The sequence below is a fragment of the Stenella coeruleoalba genome (genome assembly GCF_951394435.1).
Source record: "Stenella coeruleoalba genome assembly, chromosome: 12".
Classification (NCBI taxonomy): Eukaryota; Metazoa; Chordata; class Mammalia; order Artiodactyla; family Delphinidae; genus Stenella; species Stenella coeruleoalba.
Window position 1 is genome coordinate 70,402,310 of NC_137158.1, and position 23,434 is coordinate 70,425,743.

At 37.2% G+C, this 23,434-nt stretch overlaps 1 protein-coding gene across 14 annotated transcripts in view; it reads left to right on the top strand.

The window, feature by feature from the left end:
- Nucleotides 1–23,434, top strand: part of UTRN (utrophin) — a gene marked incomplete at its 5' end in the record, with an annotated part of 496,387 nt that overhangs the window by 388,817 nt on the left and 84,136 nt on the right. For 13 of the 14 annotated variants that reach the window (XM_079938689.1, XM_079938693.1, XM_079938692.1 and 10 more), the window contains 4 exons: nucleotides 4,811–5,079; nucleotides 11,400–11,546; nucleotides 14,008–14,086; nucleotides 17,673–17,733. In XM_079938689.1, the coding sequence (XP_079794815.1) occupies nucleotides 4,811–5,079; nucleotides 11,400–11,546; nucleotides 14,008–14,086; nucleotides 17,673–17,733 (556 nt within the window). The remainder of the gene's footprint in view (nucleotides 1–4,810; nucleotides 5,080–11,399; nucleotides 11,547–14,007; nucleotides 14,087–17,672; nucleotides 17,734–23,434) is intronic. The other variant, XM_079938684.1, reaches the window with a different exon arrangement.

A 23,434-nucleotide genomic window follows, 5' to 3' on the forward strand; every position in this document is an offset into this window, starting at 1 on the left:
GAATATGTTTTGCATTGTCTGAATCAGGAGCATCTTTTGGTCATGAAGAAGAGAGAGAAAAATGGAGTGGGGATGAAGACGAAGAGTGAGAGTAAGTCAGGTCCAGTCTCTAGATCTACAGGAATGCTTTGTTTTTTTCTGTGAATTCTTGTTGGCTAATCAACTTGGTTTGCTTATGTGAAAATCTCTAGAGATATCTAAACCTCCCAGACTTAGTAACAAAATCATTTTAAAAATGAAAGAACTTAACCTCTGTTGAAGCTTTTCTGTGTGCCAGGCATGTATCGGTAGCTTTATAGGTATTAACTGAAGTTCAAGGAGATAAGCAATATATCTATGATTATATAATTAGTTAGTATTGAAATTGGCCTATGAACAAACCTTTCCTTGCACCAAGTTGTCCATGGGGTGAAAATGCTACTCTGGAGAATTTTTTCCTATACTTGTTTGTCTTAATATCTCCTCTTCCTCTCTTGGTGAAATACAATAAGATTATAGATACATGTAAAAAATAAGCAAACAGTACAAATAAGGTGGAATTACCGTACTTGAAATGACTTTGTAAGGTTTATCCTTTTCTTTCACAGTAAAAAAAAAAAAAAAATGGTTGTTTTTTTTTTCTTTTTTTTAAATATAAATGCTGTCATGGGTTTGGGAAGGAGGAAGAAAAAATAAGTGGGAAGATTTCCACTTACAATTATGAAGTTGAATATTCTCAATAAAGATTAAAGCTGGAAATTCCATTCAGGAAATGGAAAATTTCAATTCAGTAATTATATATATTGAGGACATACTAGTCTCTAGACTGAGTACTGCAAAACCAAGATGAAAAGAACAAACATGCATGACATAAGGCTTTAGACGCTAAGAAGTCAGTATGGAGATTATGTGTCTATTCTGTAATTGATAAAGGAAATACGATAAATATGGAAAATCTTTATTTAAAATAACTGGGCTGATTCAAAATCGATTTGTACATTATTTCATCGGAGGAACATATACTTTAACGTTTTTAAATGTAAAAAAAATTATAGGCCCACAAAAGGAGGGTTTTTTTTTTCCTCTACTGTAAGATTTCTTGGAGACATACAGCGGCTTTGCCTTTCTTATATAATTGAATTTCAGAGGTAAAAGAGGCCCTTAGTGTAAAATGTTTCCCCAGATGAGAAAATAGGGTTCCCACTTGATAAAGCTGGGATGAGCAGGTCATCTAGCTCACCTAGGAGCCAAGGGCAGGATGGGAGCAGTGCGGATTGCAAGTCTTAGTCTCTGCTTCTGGTCCAGGTTCGTGTTCCACCTGTATTCCAGTGAAGCATGTGAGTCTTTCTCCCCAGGGCAGAAAGGAGAGAGTGGTGTAAATGCCATGCAGTTAATTTGCATATTTGAAGAATAAAAACCACTGGACAAGAAAGAAAACTTCAGGATTGGTCATTCCTTTTTCCTCTCTCTTCTTCCTTCTTCCTAAAGATAATTATCTACTCTTCCTTAAATGTTTTGTAACACAATAAAACAATTGCTATTTTAATTATATAAATATAAAGTAAATATGTTAATATTTATAATACATCATATCACATTATACTATATATACTATGTAATATAAATATAAATATAAAAATTAAATACAATTCCATCCTCAGATTTTGTCCAGATAAATGAGAAGGTGTGAAGGGAGAAGAATGGGAGAAGAGTGAAACAAAGTACTCTCTCTCAAAAACATCCCCAGACACACACGCACACACACACGCACACACACCCAGGGAGTAGGAAAGTGACCTAGGAAAAGTGCTTCTGGTCTGTGAACTGTCACTAAATTTACTTGGTTTTATCCTGCTGTTTCCTCCGTCTCCTGATTAGCCTCTATTACTGCCTTTTCAAATGCAAATTAGATTATCACTGAGCTTCGTTTGCTCTCCCACCTTCAGTAGTTAGTGCCCTGCTCTGCGTGAGAATGACAGAGCAGCTCACTGGATTGGAAACACTCTGTACAGCTTCAACAGCAGTGACCAGAGAAATCAATTTATAAGCCAGTAGGCTGACGGTGTTCTGTTCTGGCAACACGTTACAGTCACCTGGGGAGCTTTTTAAAATTGATCCATGCCGCCCTTCACCCTTGACTAACTAAATCAGAATCTTTTAATACTTCGTCCTTGGGGATCAGCGTTTAAAAACAAACAAGCAAGCAAACAGACAAACTGTCAAGGTGGTTTCTAATATGTCACCAGAATTCAGAACCACTGGTCCAGAAGATTCTCCACTCTTGCATGAGGGTCTTAAAATTTACTGCAAAGTGTCCATTCAGAAAATTTGAAGCAAACTTTGTCCTTTGATTTTCAAGTAACACGAGGATTTTTTTTTTTAATGTTGGGATATCCCTTTATTATTTTCATCTTTCATGCTGTCTTGCTGTTTTAATTTGTTTTTTCTATTTTCTTACCCCAAACTGTCATAACTTGGGATTTCACATGTTGCTTCTTATTACCTGTTTCACAAACATCCTGGAAAGTTTTTGTTTGGCTTTTTACTTCGCTCTGTTCTTGGTTTAAAGTATGCATTAAACTGAGATTGCTGCTGCAACAGGAAGCACTTTTATTCTGACTCAGTGATTAGTTAATATGCTTCCTTTCTGGCAAACAGATGGCGAATTGAACGTAGAACTTTTCTTCTGAGTAGCTGCTTGAGTGGGGATTATATTATAAATAGTACAAAAAGACTGCTCAATCAAAAGATTTTACATTAAGTGAAGACAAAAAGTCACAGCCAGTGTTGGGTATTTTATCACAGGACAAAGAAGCCGTATGTCTCCCTGCCAGGTCTGACTTAGAAACAATTTTTACTTTATCCAGAGGAAAATCATCATAATTAAGTTGTCTCTTCTGAAATTGGCACTGTATTTTTTTTTTTACAGAAGTCAGTAAAACATGAGTGCTCAAAATATATCTTTGAAAAAGCCGAAGTGACTTATTAACAAACACAGGTGTTACCGTCATAAAAATTATCAACTCCCTTTCTCATCAAGTTAAGAATGATTTTTTTCACCTTACACAGAGCATGGTATATGTATATAAAATATGGATCGTATTAATATTACATATTTTTCATTTTATAAAAATACCTTGAAGGCTTAAGGATTTAAATAAAGTTGCCCTTTTGATGATGTCCCTTTCCTTACAAAGCTTTTTCTAAGTTTCCTAAACTTGAAATCCTGACATATTATAAGTTTTAGGGTTTTTTTCCAGGATTCCCGACTGCCTCCCATCACCGTTGTACTGGACTGTATCTGAGCCTAAACATTCCTTGAAGCTGGGTCTCTAACTCACTTATTTTCCTTATTTATCTTTTACTGGTATGCTCAACCTATCTACTTATCGTAACATTGTCTCTTCTTGTAATCAGTTCAGCTGACAGGAGACTGGTCATGTTTCTGTGTAGCCTCACAGCCTTTGAGCAGCACACTCAGAGTTCTGTGGTTGCTAAACTCTTCATCATCCGTGTAGTTCCCAGGGATTTATTATAGCTGCTTTCATCTAAATATTGAGGTCTCGAAATTTCTGGAAACTTAGATAAAAATAAATGTTCTGTCCCTTTGACTGTTAAATAATATTTAAATAAAGACAGGCAGACAAATTTATGTTGCGTAGGAAAGTTACAGCTTAGGAGAGCTTGCTTCGGTGCATCTTACCAGAGGTTTGATGAACTTCAGTGCATTTTATGAATGGTTTGGAATATTTTGAGGGGAAGTGGATGTTGCTAATGTGATTGATACTGAAAGATGGGATGTTATCTCAAAGAAGAATATGCACTTCTATCTTAAATTAATGTACAGTTTACCTCGATTGTATGTTTCTGAGTTGCCTCTCTGTTGTCCAGGGGACACTTAGGACAACCATCAAACCAGCTAGAGAGGAAAGGAGGCATCCTGGGGTGTTGAGGGTAGTGAGGCCCAGGAGTATTTCGCTGGGGATCCATTTAAGCTGTTTTGAGAGTGTCTGCTCTGTGACCATCAAGTTCCCCTGCCCTTGACTTGCCAGCTTCTCATCACTATATTTCTGACCCTTGGCTTTCAACTTGACTTTGACTTCTGACTGTTCCCTTTGCTTGTTTTCTAGACTCTTACTCTTTCTTCCTGCCCCTGTGCTGTGGCAGCATCTTGCATTATACCTGCCCTTTCCTGTCTGAAAAGTCTACCTTATTTCAGACATTCTGGAAGCCGTCTTGCTCTATTAAATATTTAGGGTGGTCTTTGAAGCCTTGCTGTCTTCTTGTTGAAATATTTGTGGATGTGCTACACTTATGGGCTACAAAGAATGCCTTGTATTAAAGATTCAGCGATGATGAAGTATCTAAGATATGTTATTTGTCTTCAGTTGTATTTTTTTTTGACACGATAAATTAATCTTACTTTTTCAGAGTTTTTCCTCACGACTTAAAGCTATTTCTCTCCCAATTATCATTCCCATTTCTCTGAGGACAAAGAAAAACTAATGAAAAGCTGTCTTTGGATTTTATGTAATTAATTTATGTTAAAGAAAAATTGTTTTATTTCTTGAGTTATCTTGTTACATTTCAAGGTTTGCAAATACATTAAAATTCAGAAGTCACCAAAACTACTGGGCTACTTTTACTCTGAGTAGCTCTTTTCTTCTTTGGAGAAGTAGTTAGGGATTAGTGGAGGAAGTATGGAAACAGTTTTCCTTACCCTGGCTAGTGTACGCTGGTAGCAACCCTTCCAAAGGTGAGTCACACTTGGCTCTAATAATGTAGAGTTGATCAAGCATCCAAATATTCTTTCTTTTTTTTTAAATCACAGAACTGACTCCTGAGGAGAGAGCCCAAAAGATTGCCAAAGCCATGCGTAAGCAGTCTTCTGAAGTCAAAGAGAAGTGGGAAAGTCTAAACGCTGTTACTAGCAATTGGCAAAAGCAAGTGGACAAGGCGTTGGAGAAGCTCAGAGACCTGCAGGGAGCGATGGATGACCTGGATGCTGACCTGAAGGAGGCGGAGGCCGTGCGGAATGGCTGGAAGCCTGTGGGAGACTTGCTCATCGACTCACTGCAAGACCACATTGAGAAAACCATGGTCAGCATCCCTGCCTCAGATAAAGGATTTAAGAAATACTTTATTGATAAATATAACACAAATAAGGAGAGCCACATATATAAACTGTTATGAGGGATTGTTATAATGTCAACACTGTTGGCATTAGAATATAGAACTTTTCCAGACATAATAGATGTTTTCCATATGCCCCTCACCATCAGAACCCCCCTCCCTGCCAAAATAATGACTAAGGTGACTTTTACAATAATTTACTTTTACTTTTCTTTATACGTTTTCACCCAGCTGTGCATCCCTAAGCAATATAGGTTAGTTTTACCTGTTTTTGTTGAGTATTTTTTGTTTTTTTAATAATACAGCAGAGGACCTTTAATTATATTACTGAGGTTGGGTCTTTTTTTTTTTTTTTTTGGCTGCATTGGTTTTTTTGTTGCTGCTCGCGGGCTTTCTCTAGTTGTGGCAAGGGGGGGGCTACTCTTCCTTGGGGTGCGCGTACTTCTCGTTGCAATGGATTCTCTTGCTGCGGAGCACGGGCTCTGGGAGCGTGGGCTTCAGTAGGTGGGGCGCATGGGCTCAGTAGTTGTGGCTCGTGGGCTCTAGAACGCAGGTCCAGTAGTTGTTGCACAGGGACTTAGTTGCTCCGCGGCATGTGGGATCTTCTGGACCAGGGCTTGAACCCGTGTCCCCTGCATTGGCAGGCAGATTCTTCACTTTTCTTTTTTTTTTTTTTTTTTTTTTTTTGCGGTACGCGGGCCTCTCACTGTTGTGGCCTCTCCCGTTGCGGAGCACAGGCTCCGGACGTGCAGGCTCAGCGGCCATGGCTCACGGGCCCAGCCGCTCCGCGGCATGTGGGATCTTCCCAGACCAGGTCATGAACCTGTGTCCCCTGCATCGGCAGGCGGTCTCTCAACCACTGCGCCACCAGGGAAGCCCTGGCAGGCAGATTCTTAATCACTGCGCCGCCAGGGAAGTCCCTGTAAGAATATTTTAAAGTCCCTTTTAATCTCCAGATTTCCCATTTATCTTTTGTTTGTTTTCTTTGCAATGTATTTGTTGAAGAAACTGAATTGTTTCTTTGACAGTGTTTCTCACAGTCTGGATCTTACAGAATGGCATCCACATGGTGTAGTCTAGCAGGCTCCTTTTTAAATCGGTGGTTGGATTTAGAAGTTTAATCAAAAGTATACTGTTTTCCTGGGAGTTCTTATCTACTAATTATATCTTATTGTCTGAGTATGTAATGAAGAATTCGTTTAGCTCTAAATTCTGTTTGTAATCAGGTACTGCCCAAAGTTAAGGATGTTAGACCTCTGGTCTAGATTCCCTTTGGCTCCCGTATCGTAGAACATATCCAGAAAAGCAGTTAATGGAATTTAGGCAATAAAAGACACGAATAACAGATTTAGAGTGTATTAGGTTTTTAGTAGCATAGTAAACTATGTACTAGGTAGTCATCAATCAAATCAAAGGATAAACGGATGAAAAATCAGACTGACAATATCATGAATGGAATTTTTATTGCAAAAGATATACATCTTTTGTGCACATATATTGGATAATACTATCCCTTTGTTTCGCACGTGGCTGAATAGGAAAGAGAAGCAAGGTCTAGGAAATTAACTGAATCCTACTCAGGCAAATTACATGAGTAAATATATGTGTAGACATAGGAATAGTAATAATAGGTAGCATTTACTGATGCTTCCTATGTGCCGAGAACAAGATAAGTATTATTATTATGTCCATTTTACAAATGATGACATTGCAGATATTGCTGAAGCCCACACAGCTAGGAAGTGGTGGTGTTTTCTTGATTTCTTTCTTGCTCTTCTCTTTCATTGTAGAGACCTCATTCATAATAATGCAATTAAGCTTAACTTTGATCAACTACTTGAAGTTGAATCTTTAAAAACTACGTATTAAATTTTCAACACAAAATTTTTATTACTGAAAGAGTATTGGGGTGCCATCTTTCACTGCAAATATACATGTTTCCAATGACCCTGTGAATGAAGTAGGCTTCCTCCTTGACTGTAGTATCCAAAACACTTTTCCATAATTGAATCTGAGTTAAAATAACAAACTAAAAATAAAACCTTTTAGGATAGGTTCTTTGGAAGTTGCACACTTCTTGTATTTTAAAAGATGATTTTTAAACACTGAAAATCTTTAAGCCAATGGTTTACAAAAAGTATGTTCTATTGGTTTGCAAAACCTCTTGGTTGGAGCAAGAATTTACCCATTTCAATTTGAAAGCATCATTTTTTAATACAGGATGACTAGTGTTGAGGGAAAAATGAAGTTATATCTGGACTAAAACTTTGAGAGTTGTTAATCCCATTTGATTGAAGAAATTACCCCTCTCTGCATCCAAATCCTTCTGTTTAAATTTCTGGTTATGTGGGAAAGCTAGGAAAAACACAGCCAATATTTAAGACAAAGTGATAAACTGTGGCTTAAGATATTTTAACATCTTATTAGGAAAAAAGAAAATAAAACCCAAGTCTCTTTAAACCAAGTAAAATTGATGCAAACTCCGGGGTGTTTTGCATGTGCTCTAAAGTATACCCCAATCCCAGTGAAGCTATAGGCAGGTAAAAATAAGTTCTGATTGTTGCCAAATATTAATAAATATGCCAAAGCAACTGGAAAACAAAATCTTTTAGGGTAATCGAATAATTTTAACTTCCTAAAATTATCCTTAATCATTCTTATTTGCAGAATACACACCTCTGACAGGAGAAGGGCTGGGATTCACATCTGCCAACGGGCTGCCAGTCAGCACCTTTAACACTAACAGATGCTTCTGTTTCTATAGCAAAGAAAACCACATATATTTTTATTCTCTTATGGGAAAGTACAGCCAAAACATGATAAATTGGTTCTTTATAGAAGAACATACAGCAGATCTGAAACCATTTAAAAATTTGCTTTATTTTAGAAAGCCCCTTAATTTGGAGCTCTTAAAAACCAAAAGATAAACTTTCTTCATAGAAAGATTCCTTGTTACCATAAAACACTGGACCACAAAAACAAAATTAAACCTAAAATGCATTGTTTGTCTAAGGACTTTTATTTTATTATTTATTTTATTTTTGCCTGTGTTGGGTCTTCGTTGCTGCGCATGGGCTTTTCTCTGGTTGCAGTGAGCGAGGGCTGCTCTTCGTTGCTGTGCGTGGGCTTCTCATGGTGGTGGCTTCTCTTGTTGCGGAGCATGGACGCTGGGCGTGCGGGCTTCAGTAGTTGTGGCTCTTGAGCTCTAGAGCACAGGCTCAGTAGTTGCGGCGCACGGGCTTAGTTGCTCCGCGGCATGTGGGATCTTCCCGGACCAGGGCTCTATCCCGTGTCCCCTGCATTGGCAGGCAGATTCTTAACCACTGAACCACCAGGGAAGCCCTGTCTAAGGACGTTTAATGGTTTTACCTGTGGCTTGTAAGAGAAAAAGTATTATTTTTATAGAGGGAAAAAAAAGTTTCTTCTATAAGATTAAAAGAAAAATCTGTCTTGAAGTTATAATTTTTAAAAAACTGTCACCATATTTTGAAATAAAACTGGTTATTATTTAAAATTATATAAATCTGAGAATATTTTCTAGCATTTCATTTTTTAAAATTTATTTAATTTTGCGGTACACGGGCCTCTCACTGTTGTGGCGTCTCCCGTTGCGGAGCACAGGCTCCAGACGCGCAGGCTCAGCAGCCATGGCTCATGGGCCCAGCCGCTCCGCGGCATGTGGGATCTTCCCAGACCAGGGCATGAACCCGTGTCCCCTGCATCAGCAGGTGGACTCTCAACCACTGCGCCACCAGGGAAACCCCTAGCATTTCATTTTTAATCGTTAATACCTTCAAAATACAAAGATATTGATTTTAAAAGCTGATTATTAGTGTATGATGTAAAGTCATAACTGAAGAAACCTTGAAAGATTTGAGTTCTGTAATTGTTCTCAAACTGAATCTGAGGGCATTCAGGTCTTTTCAAAGTCCAGACTGAAAAATTCTCTTCTCCCACCCCTCTCTCTGTCCCATGCTTCTATATTAATTATGAATTCTTTAGACCTATAATGTCTCTGTTATCATATATCTGCTTTTCTCATTGAACTGTATTTGTGAATCCATTTATTTGTACACATTCTGTCATCCATGAAAGACCAGCATCTGCAGTCATGGAGAAAAACTATCACAGCTCTGAATTCCTTCCATGCTGCAGCAATTTTCACGTCTTCATGGGCTTCCCTTCTTCTACCTGATTCTTAATTTCTTTTTTCTTTATGCTATATTACAGAGTCATTTACCTAACCCTGCAACCTCAGGCATCATTTATTTACAGCTGAATCCCAAATGTCCATCTCCAGGCCTGACTTTGAAATGCTGCTGTCTTCAGGGTTCTAGTGATATTTCTTTCTGTACATTGACTTCCATGCTCACTGTTTTGGGTGTCATTTACACAGTTACCCTCAAAGTCCGTATCTTTCACTCTGTCCCTGGGCTCCAGATCTGTTCTTCTGACTCTCCAGCTTGACCTTCCTCGTGGTTTTTGGACATATTCAAGAATTTTGAAATGCTGAAACGTATTCTCAGATTCACCTAAAATTAATTTTCTTTTTAAAAATAAGGTCATATTCTTAATATTATTTTGATGTTTACCAACCATAATGATTATTTCTAGCCTTTACATGTTATAAAAGGGGGAACTGGGAAGTGGTTAGAGAGGTTTTCTTTTTATAAGCATAAGGAGGAAGTCAAATTAATATTGTAGTGTTTTAATGAAACTTTATAGCCTTCAAAGCACTTTGATACCTATTATTCATTAGCTAAACTTGGAGTGATGAAAGAGGAGAAGAAAGGGAGCTCATAGACATAGGCCTAGTCTCTTAAGGGGTGGAGATTATAGAAATGATGAAATTTGAGAGCTGATCCTAATAGTATGTTGATAACACCTAATACCTGTAAGTATGGTACATGATTAATTTTTGACACACCAAAGAGTTAAAACTATGCTGTTCTCTTTTAATATCCCAGTTCTATTCCCAATTCCATATTGGCTTAATCTTGCCTCAAGTACCATTTTTTGAGCCTTCATCATTAGAAATGAACTCTGCCCCTCTTGTATTGCAAACTTTGTGCTTAGTACTGGAGACTGTCCATTCTCAAGAAGCTTCCATTCTATGGGGGGTGGGGGGGCATTAAAATATGAATGCTTACAATACCAAGAACTAAGAGCTCTGATAAGAAATGATGTTTAAAATCTATAACAAGTGGTTCATATGGCACCAAACAATCAAGAATGTCTCCCACCGTAAAACCTGATTTGTGTGTCCAGAGATGTGCAGCCTGGAAATCCTGGCTAGGTTGGAGATGGCAGATAGGATGCTGGGGAGCACATGGGCGGGGCCTGCAGCTAGGGCTGGGGAGGGAAAGACCTCTGGGAAATCTTCCCAATGGGTCGGGCACTCCAGTGAGTTTTTTAAGGGATGGGTCGGATCTAAGCAAAGACTTTGTGGGGAAAAGGATACATGAAAATAGAGGGGGTTGGAATTATGTGGAGAAAGGAGAAAACTTAGTGTTTTCATTATTTTGTTGTTCATTCTCACAGGTCATATCACTGTCATTGACCTGAAATATTTTTTGTTTTTTTTTCCCCCTCTTCGCATATACCCCTTCAATCCCCACTTACAACAGCTCTCTTACTGTGTTCAGAACCATAATTTGTCAGTTCTAAGCTTCCTTTACCTCTTTTCTGATAGACCCTGCTCTTCCTGGCCTACCTTTAACTGCAAAGAGAGGTCATAAATGACTTTGAAAGAGATATATAAATATATAAATCTATGAGTATATAATGTGCATAGATTTTGTGGTTAGGAAAGGTTTGTTTTACTGGCCACTTTCTAACTTAATTTTAAATGGAAAGAGTTCAAATCAAGTTGTTGCATCAGGTGAAAAAATATTAAGGTATCCATATTAAAAAAGGAAAACAGAAAATTAAAGATAAAATCAAGACTAGAAATTAGTAAAATGGATAAAAGTGGCGTACATTTTTCCAGATTAAATTGCATATCATGAAAAATTTGAAGGAAATACATAATCATTTAAATGAGTTGGCATTGTAATTTTTCTCTTCGTGCATCTATTTAGATTCTCTAGCTTATAAAGGGTGATTCTTTGGCTGGTGGTCCTGGTTGCTCAAGACCTGAGTTGAGTCAGCTGTTATTGAGTGGGCAGCTATAGTTGATGGCCTCTTAGCTGGTCTTGGTGTTTTTTGTGTTTTTTTTAAGGAAATATGCAATACTAGCTTTTGTTATATTCTTTTCTGATGACATTATTCCTGTCCTTTTCTTCCAGGCATTTAGAGAAGAAATTGCACCAATCAACTTAAAAGTTAAAACAGTGAATGATTTATCCAGTCAGTTGTCTCCACTTGACCTGCACCCATCTCTAAAGATGTCTCGCCAGTTGGATGACCTTAATATGAGATGGAAACTTTTGCAGGTGTCAGCTGATTCCTCTTCATAATGCAGGCTTACACTTTGGTCTTTAAGCCCTACCTCTCTGTTCTACCACCTGTGATCCTTTTCTCTTTCTTTATGGGTTGTATTTGATAATGGATTTCTAGCCTGTGATGACATCAGTTGTCTTTCAGTATCTTGAACCCAAAGGCCTCATTTATTTATGAATATAGACTTTAATGTAATTTTATGATGTTCTCTTCATATGATATTTTTAGAAAATTGCAAAAGGTCAAATAAATCACAGTAATTGAAACCTATAGTAGGTCACAGAAACATTTTTTCCATAATGGCTCATAAAGGAGTCATTTTTCTTACTTTAATCATGTATTTTTTTTTTTTTTCTTTTGAAAAGTTAAGGAAGTCCCCATCCTTCTTCTTCCTCTGCCTGCTGTTTAGGTATCTCGCTCATTTTTTCCAGCTAGCATACTTGACTGTAGGGGTATTTTCCTTTAGCCCTTAGATCTTAGTTGCTCTAATGCAGTTGTTCTGATGACTAGGCCTGACTTGTGCATCTCAGATTTTAAAAGAGCCAAACCAAGAAGAGTCCTCCTGAGTGTTACTAAGTATCAGCATTTGCAAGTCACCACATGTGCCAGTCAGTAGTTTTTGGCTCAGTCTTTGTGGAGCTTTGTCACATTTAGTGGCCAGTTTCTAGGAGTCATAATAATAATTTTTTCCCCCCTGAAAAGTAGTGGGATAGTTTAAGTGGAAGATTGAAAAAATAATTCTTACTAATCTTTCTCTATATTTTGTACCTAAAATGATGTGATATATAACAAGATAAATATGTAATTTTGAGGTAGCACATAAAATCATTTTATTTTAAAGGTATAATATTTTATAGCCTGATAGGTCCTGAATTAATTCAAATTTTGAACCACCCAATGGTTTATATATTTTCTTAATGAAATTGAAGAGGTAATAAATGAGTGTATGGTATTAGACAGTCTTTTCTGTCTTTGAAAAGAATATTAATAATCTGGGATTAGTAAAGCAGGATCTGTTAAACTCATACATGCTTTTCTAGTGAGTAGAACACAAAAGCATTTGATTTGTACTCCTTCTTTCTTCTGCTCCCTTTCTCTAATTCATTATCTTCATGTACGTACTCCTGTGGTCCATCTTGATTCCCTTCCCACTCTGCTTCTGTTACTACTATCTGCAAAGATTGGAAGTCAGGGAATACGTTATGCATGAAAAAGGATGTGTATTCTTCCATCCTGATCTCTGAGCCTGGTAACCACTGGAGCTCAGATGTTAGCTGCTGATTGAACAAGAGGAGCACAATTTATGCTGGCAGACAGCAGTGTTAAATTTCAAGAGCAGCATCTTGTGTTCTCCTCTGGAATGTAAAAGTGTGGTGTTTGAATGCTTTTTGGCCATAACAAACAAAGTACCTGCTAATGTAATTTAAATAGCTAACCAGGAGGAGCTAGAGGTGCCCAGTGAGCCAGAGACACACGTTCCATTTAAAGGCAGCTGAAAATAAGATTGACAATCTAAGTGAAACACCTGACTAGCATTACTAGACAGAGACCAGGAAAAGGAAACGGAAATGTCAGTAAGGCTGTGTGCAATTGTTATTGATTTGCAATTAGTTTCTCAGGGTACCAACTCTGCATTTTCAAAATATAGAGAGCTAAGAATGTGGTTAAAAAATATATAGAGTATATTATTCAGCTGCTATCTCCTTGAATACTTCCAAATCAAGATGATGGACATGAATTTGGAGGAAAATAAGACATTCCATATTCATATGTCCTTTCACTTTCCATCTCTATCTATTTATCTATCTATCTATCTGTCTGTCTATCTTCATCATCATCATCATCATCATCTATCTATTCATCTGTCTGTTTTCTCCCTTGGAATATTTTAGACTTCTTTTTCTTTTGCTCCCCATAACCCTTTTTTACCACCTTCTTACAAAAGAGAGGTGAGTAGCCACTGACCCCATGACCACATCTTGACTTTAGATACTTTAGAATGTTACTACTTTTGAGTTAAGTGTAGAATAACTTAACTTGCCTTGACTAATAACAACCTATGCCTTGACTAAGGCATAGATTCTGGCATCAGATGGGCTGGGTATGAATACTAGCATTGCCACATACTAACTTTATGTCCTTGGACACCTCTTTCTATCTCAATATCTTCATATATAAAACAATGATAATAATGAGTAATACCCAATATGATTTTTGTGAGGGTTAAAAGAATTAATTCATTTAAACTACTTGGAAGAGTACCTGGCACTATTTACTGTTACTTGATGTCAGAAGGAGTCTATTTTCATACAATATTTTGATTCCAGATACAAAGGAGTCCGTACCAGCAATCATATCTTGGGTAGTAGCATCATTTATTATAATACTTAAATCAATGATGTTATTGAGGTTATTGTTTTGAAATCAAATTATTTCTTGTGTGTGTATGTGCAGGTTTCTGTGGACGATCGCCTTAAACAGCTTCAGGAAGCCCATAGGGATTTTGGACCATCCTCCCAGCATTTTCTCTCTAGTAAGTACCAATAAATTTGACTGATCTCATTAATTGAATGAATCAGCATATTATTTCACTCTCACTCAAGAAGCTATATTCTTTGCTATAAATATATTTATCAGATGAGTATATAAAAGAAGATATCAACATCAATGACAAGATTGCTTATTGGTTATTGTTTCTGTAATCTGGTCGTGGTAAGTCTTTGAAGTGAAGCAAAAATTAACTCATCTGGGCTTCCCTGGTGGCACAGTGGTTGGGAGTCCGCCTGCCAATGCAAGGGACGCGGGTTCGTGCCCCGGTCCGGGAGGATCCCACATGCCACGGAGCGGCTGGGCCCGTGAGCCATGGCCGCTGAGCCTGCGCGTCCGGAGCCTGTGCTCTGCAATAGGAGAGGCCACAACAGTGAGAGGCCCGCGTACCGCAAGAAAAAAAAAAAAAAATTAACTCATCTTAGCTAGGGTTTTTCACTGGACCATCTGTTATAATAACTAATATAGTATCATATCATTGCTATGCCATATGCAAAGATTACGAACTTTTTCACAGTAAAGAAATCATTTTTATATTTTAAAATTAATTTTCCTCCTTAAAAAGTGCATATTTGTTTAAAATGCACCTGGAGCTTTAAAAAGTAAAAAAAAAAAAAAAAATTACTTCCCACAAATCTTTGAGAAGATTTTGGTTTACTAGGCTCACTGCAATCATACTTGGCCTTTTTTCTGGCTAGGTATTGCAGATTTAGCCAAACCCACATATGTAGAGCTTTAGGCAGTAGTCTCCAACTGAAATGTTTCATTTTATGGACTGTTCATGAGATCCTAAGTAAGTAATTTGAGCTCCTACTTTGTTTATCACTCACTGCTAAGGAAACTAAAGAATATAAAATTCAGAGTCACCCAGATTGAGATTAAAATATTGCTGATTTTTTTTTTTTTTTTTTTTTTGTGGTACGCGGGCCTCTGACTGCTGTGGCCTCTCCCGTGGCGGAGCACAGGCTCTGGACGCGCAGGCTCAGTGGCCGTGGCTCACGGGCCCAGCCTCTCTGCGGCATGTGGGATCTTCCTGGAGCAGGGCACGAACCCGTGTCCCCTGCATCGGCAGGCGGACTCTCAATCACTGCGCCACCAGGGAAGCCCAAGATTAAAATATTAATTCTGCCTTTTACCAGGCCTGTGAATCCCTGAAAGTTAATTTCTTTATCTTACAATTACTATAATAATACTTATTTTCTCTGATTGCCTTGAGGTTTAAATAAGAAAACAGATCAAGTTACACAAAGCACCTAACACAGTTCTTCGCACAAATGCTTTCACTAAATGTTAATTCCTTTCCTTTCCTTTTCTCTGGCAAACATATGTAAGCAAGCACTTTGTTTAATTCAATTTAAGTGAAGGTTGAAACTTAATGCAAAGCTTATTTTTCCAATTAGGTACCTTTGTATCTATAGCCATAGAGAAAACTGAAGTAATAATATCGTGTCTTCTAACTAAATTGCTTACATTTATATTTTCTCTTAACCTTTGTCATGGTTGGTAATCTGCTTTCCCTCAATTCAAGGTCAGGCTTTTCTTACTCTCACAATTTCAAGAAGCCTAATCAGTCATTTCCTGACTTTTCTGTCCTATGCCTCTCTAGTGCTCAAACTAGCTCCCGTTAGTGTTTCTCTCTCTCTCTGTCTCTCTGTCTCTCTCTCCCCTCCACCCTCCCTTACTCCACCTGCCACCCCACCCGCGCCCCCCCAACCCCGTCCCGCTCACACACACACACACACACCTGTTTCACAACCCTGAGCTCTTAGGTAGCCTATCTTTGAGTGATGTTTAGTCCTTCCTGGAATGTACTGTCTACCTGGGTGCCAGGATGCATTTCCATTTGGATACTATCAATGTTGATGAAATAAATGGGCTTGCAGAATACTCATTAGGTATGAATTAACTCCAGACTGCTTACACTTAATTTTATAGAATGTAAAGCTATGTGCTAAGACCAAATTAAAGAGAAATTTAACAAATAATTGAGATTCTATAGTTCTGAGGCATATGTATTTATTAGTATTGATGAAACTGAACACTTTCACCTAACAACCATTCTTTCATAATAAAAATCAAACTCTTGTTCATTAGGAAATGAAAGTTGTAAAAATTGTGAAACTCAAGCACATTGCCTTTCATTGCCTAGCACTGGCAGTCCAAGAAGGTCAAAGTTATTCAAATCAAAACAATTATTAAAATGAATGGAGAAGTGTAAACAAAATCCCAATTAATAATTGTTATCCATTGCTGCTCAGAATCTTTGGCTTTATTATATTTCTTGGATTTTAGCCATGGTTATAAAAGGAGGCTGTTTAGTTAGGCACAAAATAAAAACTGACCTATTAGCCTGGTGCCAGTGCTTAAACGAGGTTGGCTCTAATGAGAAATTTAATATACCTAGTTCCCCATTTTCATCCGTCTTTTATACTTTCATGGACATAGTTGGAGAAGGGAATGCTCATACTTTATAAAGAGAGGAAGAATTGTTGAATAGAAATATTGCTGAACTAGTGCTCAGAAATCCTGAAATCATGTCCTGGCTCAGCCATTTATTTATTGGGCAAGTAATTTCACCTCTAATATTTAGTTCCTCATAGTTGACTTCCTTATCAATAGATGTATTTGAAGATGCTTTGCAAAGTTTAGAATGCTACACATTAGTAAGATAGTATAATGATACCATATTCAGAAAAGAAAAATTGGTGACAACTGGTTACATGGGAATCTAGTGATATTTGCAAAGTTTTATTTGAATTTGCTTGTTTATTATTTCATTTACCAAAATTCCTTAATAGTTCTAGATACATATGTACAATTCTTCTTAATAAGTCTTAAAATAATTGGTTTAATGTAGGAAAAGAATATTTTTATAAAAAAGGAGTAAATGGATTTGTAGAAAGTTAGTACCTCAATAAAACAAAACATAAAATCTCAATCATAGTGATGTCTAGTGTAAAAGTAGGGAACTATATTTTCTGTGCATTTCAGGTGAAAATAAGTATTTGGAATTCTTCTATCTAGATAATTGCCTTGGTTCTTTACAGTGCTTTGGCTATGTTTATTTTAATTTTCCCTTTTTAAAATTCATATAATTGAGTTTCTTTAAATGCTATTTGTCCTAAATAGTTATTCCTGTGACTATGAAGCAAAGTGAAGAGTGCTATTAATGATCTGGAAAATTCAGTCTTAAGAAATCTAGTTTACAATCTGGGTATACCAGGTAAAATTAATTTTGGTTTTAGCTTAATCAAAGTATATACAGAGTACAGTTTCCAGATAGCACTAAATTTTAATTTTTGATTGTTGTAAACAATAAAACTTGATATTTAAAAATATTTGTATCAACAGGTTCAATTAGAGTTGACATTAGAAATTGAGACTGTATTGTTTCTTTCTTTGCTTCAAATGAATCTTTAAAGCCACTCTTTGTTTGGCCTAGCAGATTTCATAATTATAGGAATCCAGCAGTTCTCATTGAATTTGCTGCAAAAAGTGTTCAGTTGTTTTGCATTAAGGCATAAGGCTTTTGGGTTAGCAGTGTTTCCAATAACCTCCCTTTGTTTCTTCAGCTTCAGTCCAGCTGCCATGGCAAAGATCCATTTCACAAAATAAAGTGCCCTATTACATAAAGTAAGTTGATTTTAATTCTCCTTTACGATACCAAGAAAATAAAGTTATGTTGATAACTTAAGAGGCTTTAAGTTATCAACAGTTGTTAAGTATCAAAGTTATGAAGTCACATTAAAAAATGGATTTCAGTCCTATTATATGAAGGAAATTATATATCTATGTTTATAAAGATATAGAGAATATATATTTAATATTTGAAAGAAATTAGTTTAAAACTCGGAGTGATTTTGTAATTCATTAGATGAGGCTATAGGTATATTTAGCTGTTATTTTTATAAAGCAGGTATTAAAATATTTGGGGAAAATGACAAAATTCCTAAATATTCTTGACATAATGATGTTTATCAAGCTGTATTGATTCTAAGCCATTTTTGTGTCTCCCAGAAAATGCATTTAAAAAGTACTTGGACTCTTCTCATTTTATTTCACCAAAAAGGAAGTATTTTATCATTAAAAAGTTCAATATTTTCAACTTCTTTTAGACTTATGGAAGTTACCTGCAACATTAGGTTTATTATCCAGCATTTTTGTTGTCAACTTGATAGTTTCTCCTTTTTTACATAGTAAGTTTCTCCTTATTACATAACATTTTATAAATTTTGTATAATGTACATAAGGTCTGCATAGGATTTGATCCTTGGCTTATCTGTGTTTTGTCACTGGCAGAATGATAAAGTTAATCTTGTGAAATCCCTTGAGATGTAAATTTTTTTTTTTTTTTTGGCGGTACGCGGGCCTCTCACTGTTGCGGCCTCTCCCGTTGCGGAGCACAGGCTCCGGACGCGCAGGCTCAGCGGCCATGGCTCACGGGCCCAGCCGCTCTGTGGCATGTGGGATCCTCCCGGACCAGGGCACGAACCCATGTCCCCTGCATCGGCAGGCGGACTCTCAACCACTGTGCCACCAAGGAAGCCCAAGATGTAAATTATTGATTTACAATGTGATAAAGGTGATAAGAGTTGTAGTTGGATCTATTTTATGTATAAATTGAACGGTGGCCTAGTTATGAGAAGAATGTTCGCTGTTATGAGGAGTCAGCGCTGTTTCAGATTAGTCCTGTGACCTCACATGAGTCAAGTGAAGATCTCTGGGCCAAGTTTCCTTTATGTCCTTCCTAAAATGTCATGTGGTATCTCCAAAATCCATGCCAACACTAATAATCTGCTCTTCCAGTATCCCTCTTTGTGTGTGAAATCAAAATGTTTAGAAATAGTATTTTCCTATGAAGGTTTTATTGTGGTCTGAAATGTATCCTCAGATTAAAAAAATAATAATAATTTTGCCATAATACATAATAAATATAATAAGCAATATATGTTACATTGTCTTAAGAGAATTTAATACTTTTATCAGTGTATAATCTACCATGTACTGAGTTGTGATAAATTTAGGTATAAGGTAGGAAAGCAGTTGATTAGTATCAAATTCGTGCAGGCATGAAGGGAAAGAAGTCAAAGGCTCAGCAAATTGACGTCTTTATTAAGAAAAGATGCGATCATCTGATCCAAATTTAAAACATTCTAATTTATATTCTACATAATAATAATATTTATAGTATTAGAGAGTTTCAATTTGCTGGGTGAATATTGACTTGAATATTACAGGTTTTAGTATAAATCTGATGTGCTGCAATAGGCAGAATCTGGCCATACAAAGATGCCCATATCCTGACCCTTGGATATGGATAGGTTAGGTTATATGAAGTCGTGGGCGGGGATATGAGCCAGGGAATGCAGACAGCCTCTAGAAGCTGGAGAAAGCAAGGAAAAGGGATGTGCTCTTGGAATCTCCAGAAAGAAACGCAGCCCTTGAAAACCTTGTTTTTAGCTCAGGGAGACATTTATTTTGTGGTAATTTGTTACAGCAGCAATAGAAAACTGATATATGTATTATACAAAATCTAGAAGTCCATGCAAATTAATCAACTTAATTAATTTACTGAATTGACCTAGACTTCTGTGTCATCTGATTTTTAAAAAATGTAAATTGGACCCAGGAGGCATATTTTTGTCCTTACTAGGTAAAGAAAATACTAAATTCGGGAATTCCCTGGCGTTCCAGTGCTTAGGACTCCTTGCCATCACTGTGGAGGGTGCGGGTTTGATCCCTGGTTGGGGAACTAAAATCCCACAAGCTGTGTGGTACGGCCAAAATAAAAGAAAAACAAATTTTATATCTGTTGCTTGTTTATGTTAATGCAATGGTTATCTATTTGATTTGGCACTTTAAAAAATCCATTTGTCATTTCAACATTACTATTAAAAGGAATTTCTATATGTCCAGGTCGGTTATACGTGACTGAGAATTACATTGTCTAAGTTCGAATTTCACTAATTCAGTGTTTTTATAATTTTGAGAGGATCTAGCAGAATTGTATCCTTGCTCAGTCTACAAGGTTCTTATGGGGCAGACAGGGAGAGTGAAAGCTGGTTTATCGGGCATCTTATTGGCTAGAGCACTATAATCAGCATTTCAAAATATATATAATACATTGATGACCAATATTTTTAATGTGACCTATAGGACTGTAGCATCCTGAAATATTTTCAGCATCATTAGTGAAAGATTGGATTTTCTTAAATATTCTAAAATTTTAGTGTTAAGTGCCTTAGGATTGTCAAATATTTAGAAATCTGCCCATGTATATAGAGTGAATTCTCTTATTTTTAGAAAACTTGTTTAACCAGATTCTTTCATTATTTGCTCTGTTGTGTAACCTAACAGTTTATTTCCTTATAAAGAAGGAACATCAGTCACTAGAGATAAGATTATACAGGCCAGTATTTCCAGATGAAAAATCATTATGAAAACAAAATTTAATTCCCAAATAATAAGCAAGTAAATGATGAATGAAAAGGCTTTTAATATACACTTCCCTTTGCATGGCTGCACAAGTAAGTAGAAGAAAAATGTTAGAAACAAATACCGCATGATTGTCATGCAACTAGAGTTTCCTGGAGCATATTAGGATGTATTAATTTGGCCAACAAAAAAATAATCTTCAGGTAGAAATATTAGATATTTTCAATATTTAAGTATATAGTTTTATATACTCTAATGCCAGAATATAGCAAGAAAGATGGCAGAGAATGGGAAGGACAAATTGTTTTTATTTTGTATTTTAATTTTATAGGATAGTTAAAACATACTTGGATGGCTCCCCAATGTACTTCTTTCTCTCTAGGTAATTCATTATTAACATTTTGAGGTGTACAGCCGTGGCTCCATGACTCATTTGTTTCTAGAAAATGATACAATATAGATCTGAACCGTTAAGAGTCTATGTAGTGTAAATCCCTCTATGTTAATATCTGAAGTTGAAACTCATATCTTTAAATGACATTTGCTGCGTCTAAGGTAGGCTTTCCAAAGCTGATCTAATTATTTTTCTTTTCTAGTATAGTCTAATGACAGCTCATTGTTCCATCAATTTAAGAAAATTTGAAATGGCTCTTGCTGCCCTCACAATGTACAAAAATCTACCGTAAAAGCACGATCTCTTTCTCTGTAAATTTTGGGTCATGCGTTGTGCTTTCTACAGGTTGTTCGTTTCCTCAACTAAAACTTAACATCCAGCGAGTTTCAGGTGTAAAGGGTATGATGAATAAAAGCCTTGGGTTGAATTTTCTTTTCTTTTCATTTCTTTTTTTTTAATTTCATTTATTTTTTGGCTGTGTGGGTCTTCATTGCTGCGCGCGGGCTTTCTAGTTGCGGCGAGCGGGGGCTACTCTTTGTTGCGGTGCGTGGGTTTCTCATTGCGGTGGCTTCTCTTGTTGCGGAGCACAGGCTCTAGGCGCGTGGGTTGCAGTAGTTGTGGCACACGGGCTCTAGAGCGCAGGCTCAGTGGTTGTGGCACGCAGGCTCTAGAGCACAGGCTCAGTAGTTGTGGCTCCCAGGCTTAGTTGCTCCGCGGCATGTGGGATCTTCCCGGATCAGGGCTTGAACCCGTGTCCCCTGCATTGGCAGGTGGATTCTTAACCACTGTGCCACCAGGGAAGTCGGGCTGAATTTTCTTAACATGTCATATTAGTCATATAAAACTCATTGCTTCTCTTTTTGATCCAAAAATAATAATAATAATAAATACTAATAAATAGTCATAGTGGGTGATAATAATGGTCATTGTCATAAATTATATGTTTTGAATATTCATTTGCCAGCCACTGTACTAATCCTGTGCAGGGGTTATCTCTTTTAATTCTCACAGTAGCCCAGTGAAGTATAGGTACTATCATTACCCCCATTTATAGGCAAGGCTTAGGTAATAAGAACACACACAGCTTGCTTGAGATTACACAGCCAGGAAATCTAAGAGCTGGCATCCAAACCCAGGGACCGACTCCAGTGCCTGAGCCCTTGACCACTATGCACCTGCTGCCTCCTGTTGTCTGTGTTAGAGGAGGGAGAGGACAGAAGTTTTTAGTCCCATGGAAAATTTGGGTGGGGTAAAGGATTATATTTAGGGAAGTGCAGTCAGGTGGAGAAAGTATGAGCAGACATCCTTTCTTTCACACTCTAGACTGGTTACCATTTACTGTGCATCTGCTATGTGCCAACACGTAAGTGCAGAGCTGTCTAAGAGCAAGACGATGCTTTCTCCAACGCTGCACACTGCCTTTTCTGTAGGATTCACGATAAGCTAATTCCTGTAGGCCAAATATATGATTAAGGAAGGTTCACACTGTGGTCTGATGATGGACAAAGGTGCTTTTCTATCGATAGCAAATGTCATTCTCCACAGTCCTGCCAGTGGGATCATGACAGGCGTTCTGGGGTGGGAGAGCAAACTGTCTGGTCCTCCTCTACCTTTGCTCATTCACAAGGTCTGGAGTTTTCTGGCACTGGGGAGATTTCCATCTGAGAGGGGCCTGGCCAACAAAGCTTTCTTATAGGTCCCCTTATAGGGGCTTTTAGCATAGGTGACTCTCTACCTTATTCAGCCTGTTAGTAAGCCATCCTGCTTCATAGAATTTAGTAAAGGATAATGAGGAAATATGGTTTTCCTCTCTCCCTCTACAGCATCTCCTCTAAACCCCAAGTGCGTGACTTTGTCTTGGTACAAATGATGATTCTGGTCTCGCTCACAGCTCACCAGTTCTATAGCTTTGTTTTTCCCACTAGAATCTGAAGTACAAAGCTTAATTCTTTATAATGCAGTCACACACACCCAGCTTTAACATGAACACTTTCGTCATCTCTGATTATATAGATAATACCTCTCACATTCTCTACAACTGACATTCCTCAATATTACAATGTATTAATCGGAATAAACTAATCTGAATCTACAAATACCGCTACCTTGCAGTCTCTACCTTGTTCTAACTCCCCCTTATGAATAGGTCTAAATCAAGATTTCCCTCAATTTATTACATCTCTTTTATATTTCCTTTTCTGTCCTTGTGTTCATTATGGATAATCCTGCAGTACTGTTTTAGACCCCTGTCTTGCCTCCCAAGGGTACCCTCTATTGCCCTAATCCATCAGTTGCTAGAAAAAAAAAATGTAGTTTATAGTTACAAATGAAATCTTGGAGAGCAAGTAGTTGTTCTTTATAGCAGTCATGCAATTTATTTGCATAAACTGCATATACTTGTCTCATGTATGCACAGTCTAAAGGAGAGAATTAATGCTTATTTCTTTAGAGGAATTGCGAACCCTGCTTAGATGATGTAGGTGAAATATTTCTTCCCTAAATAAG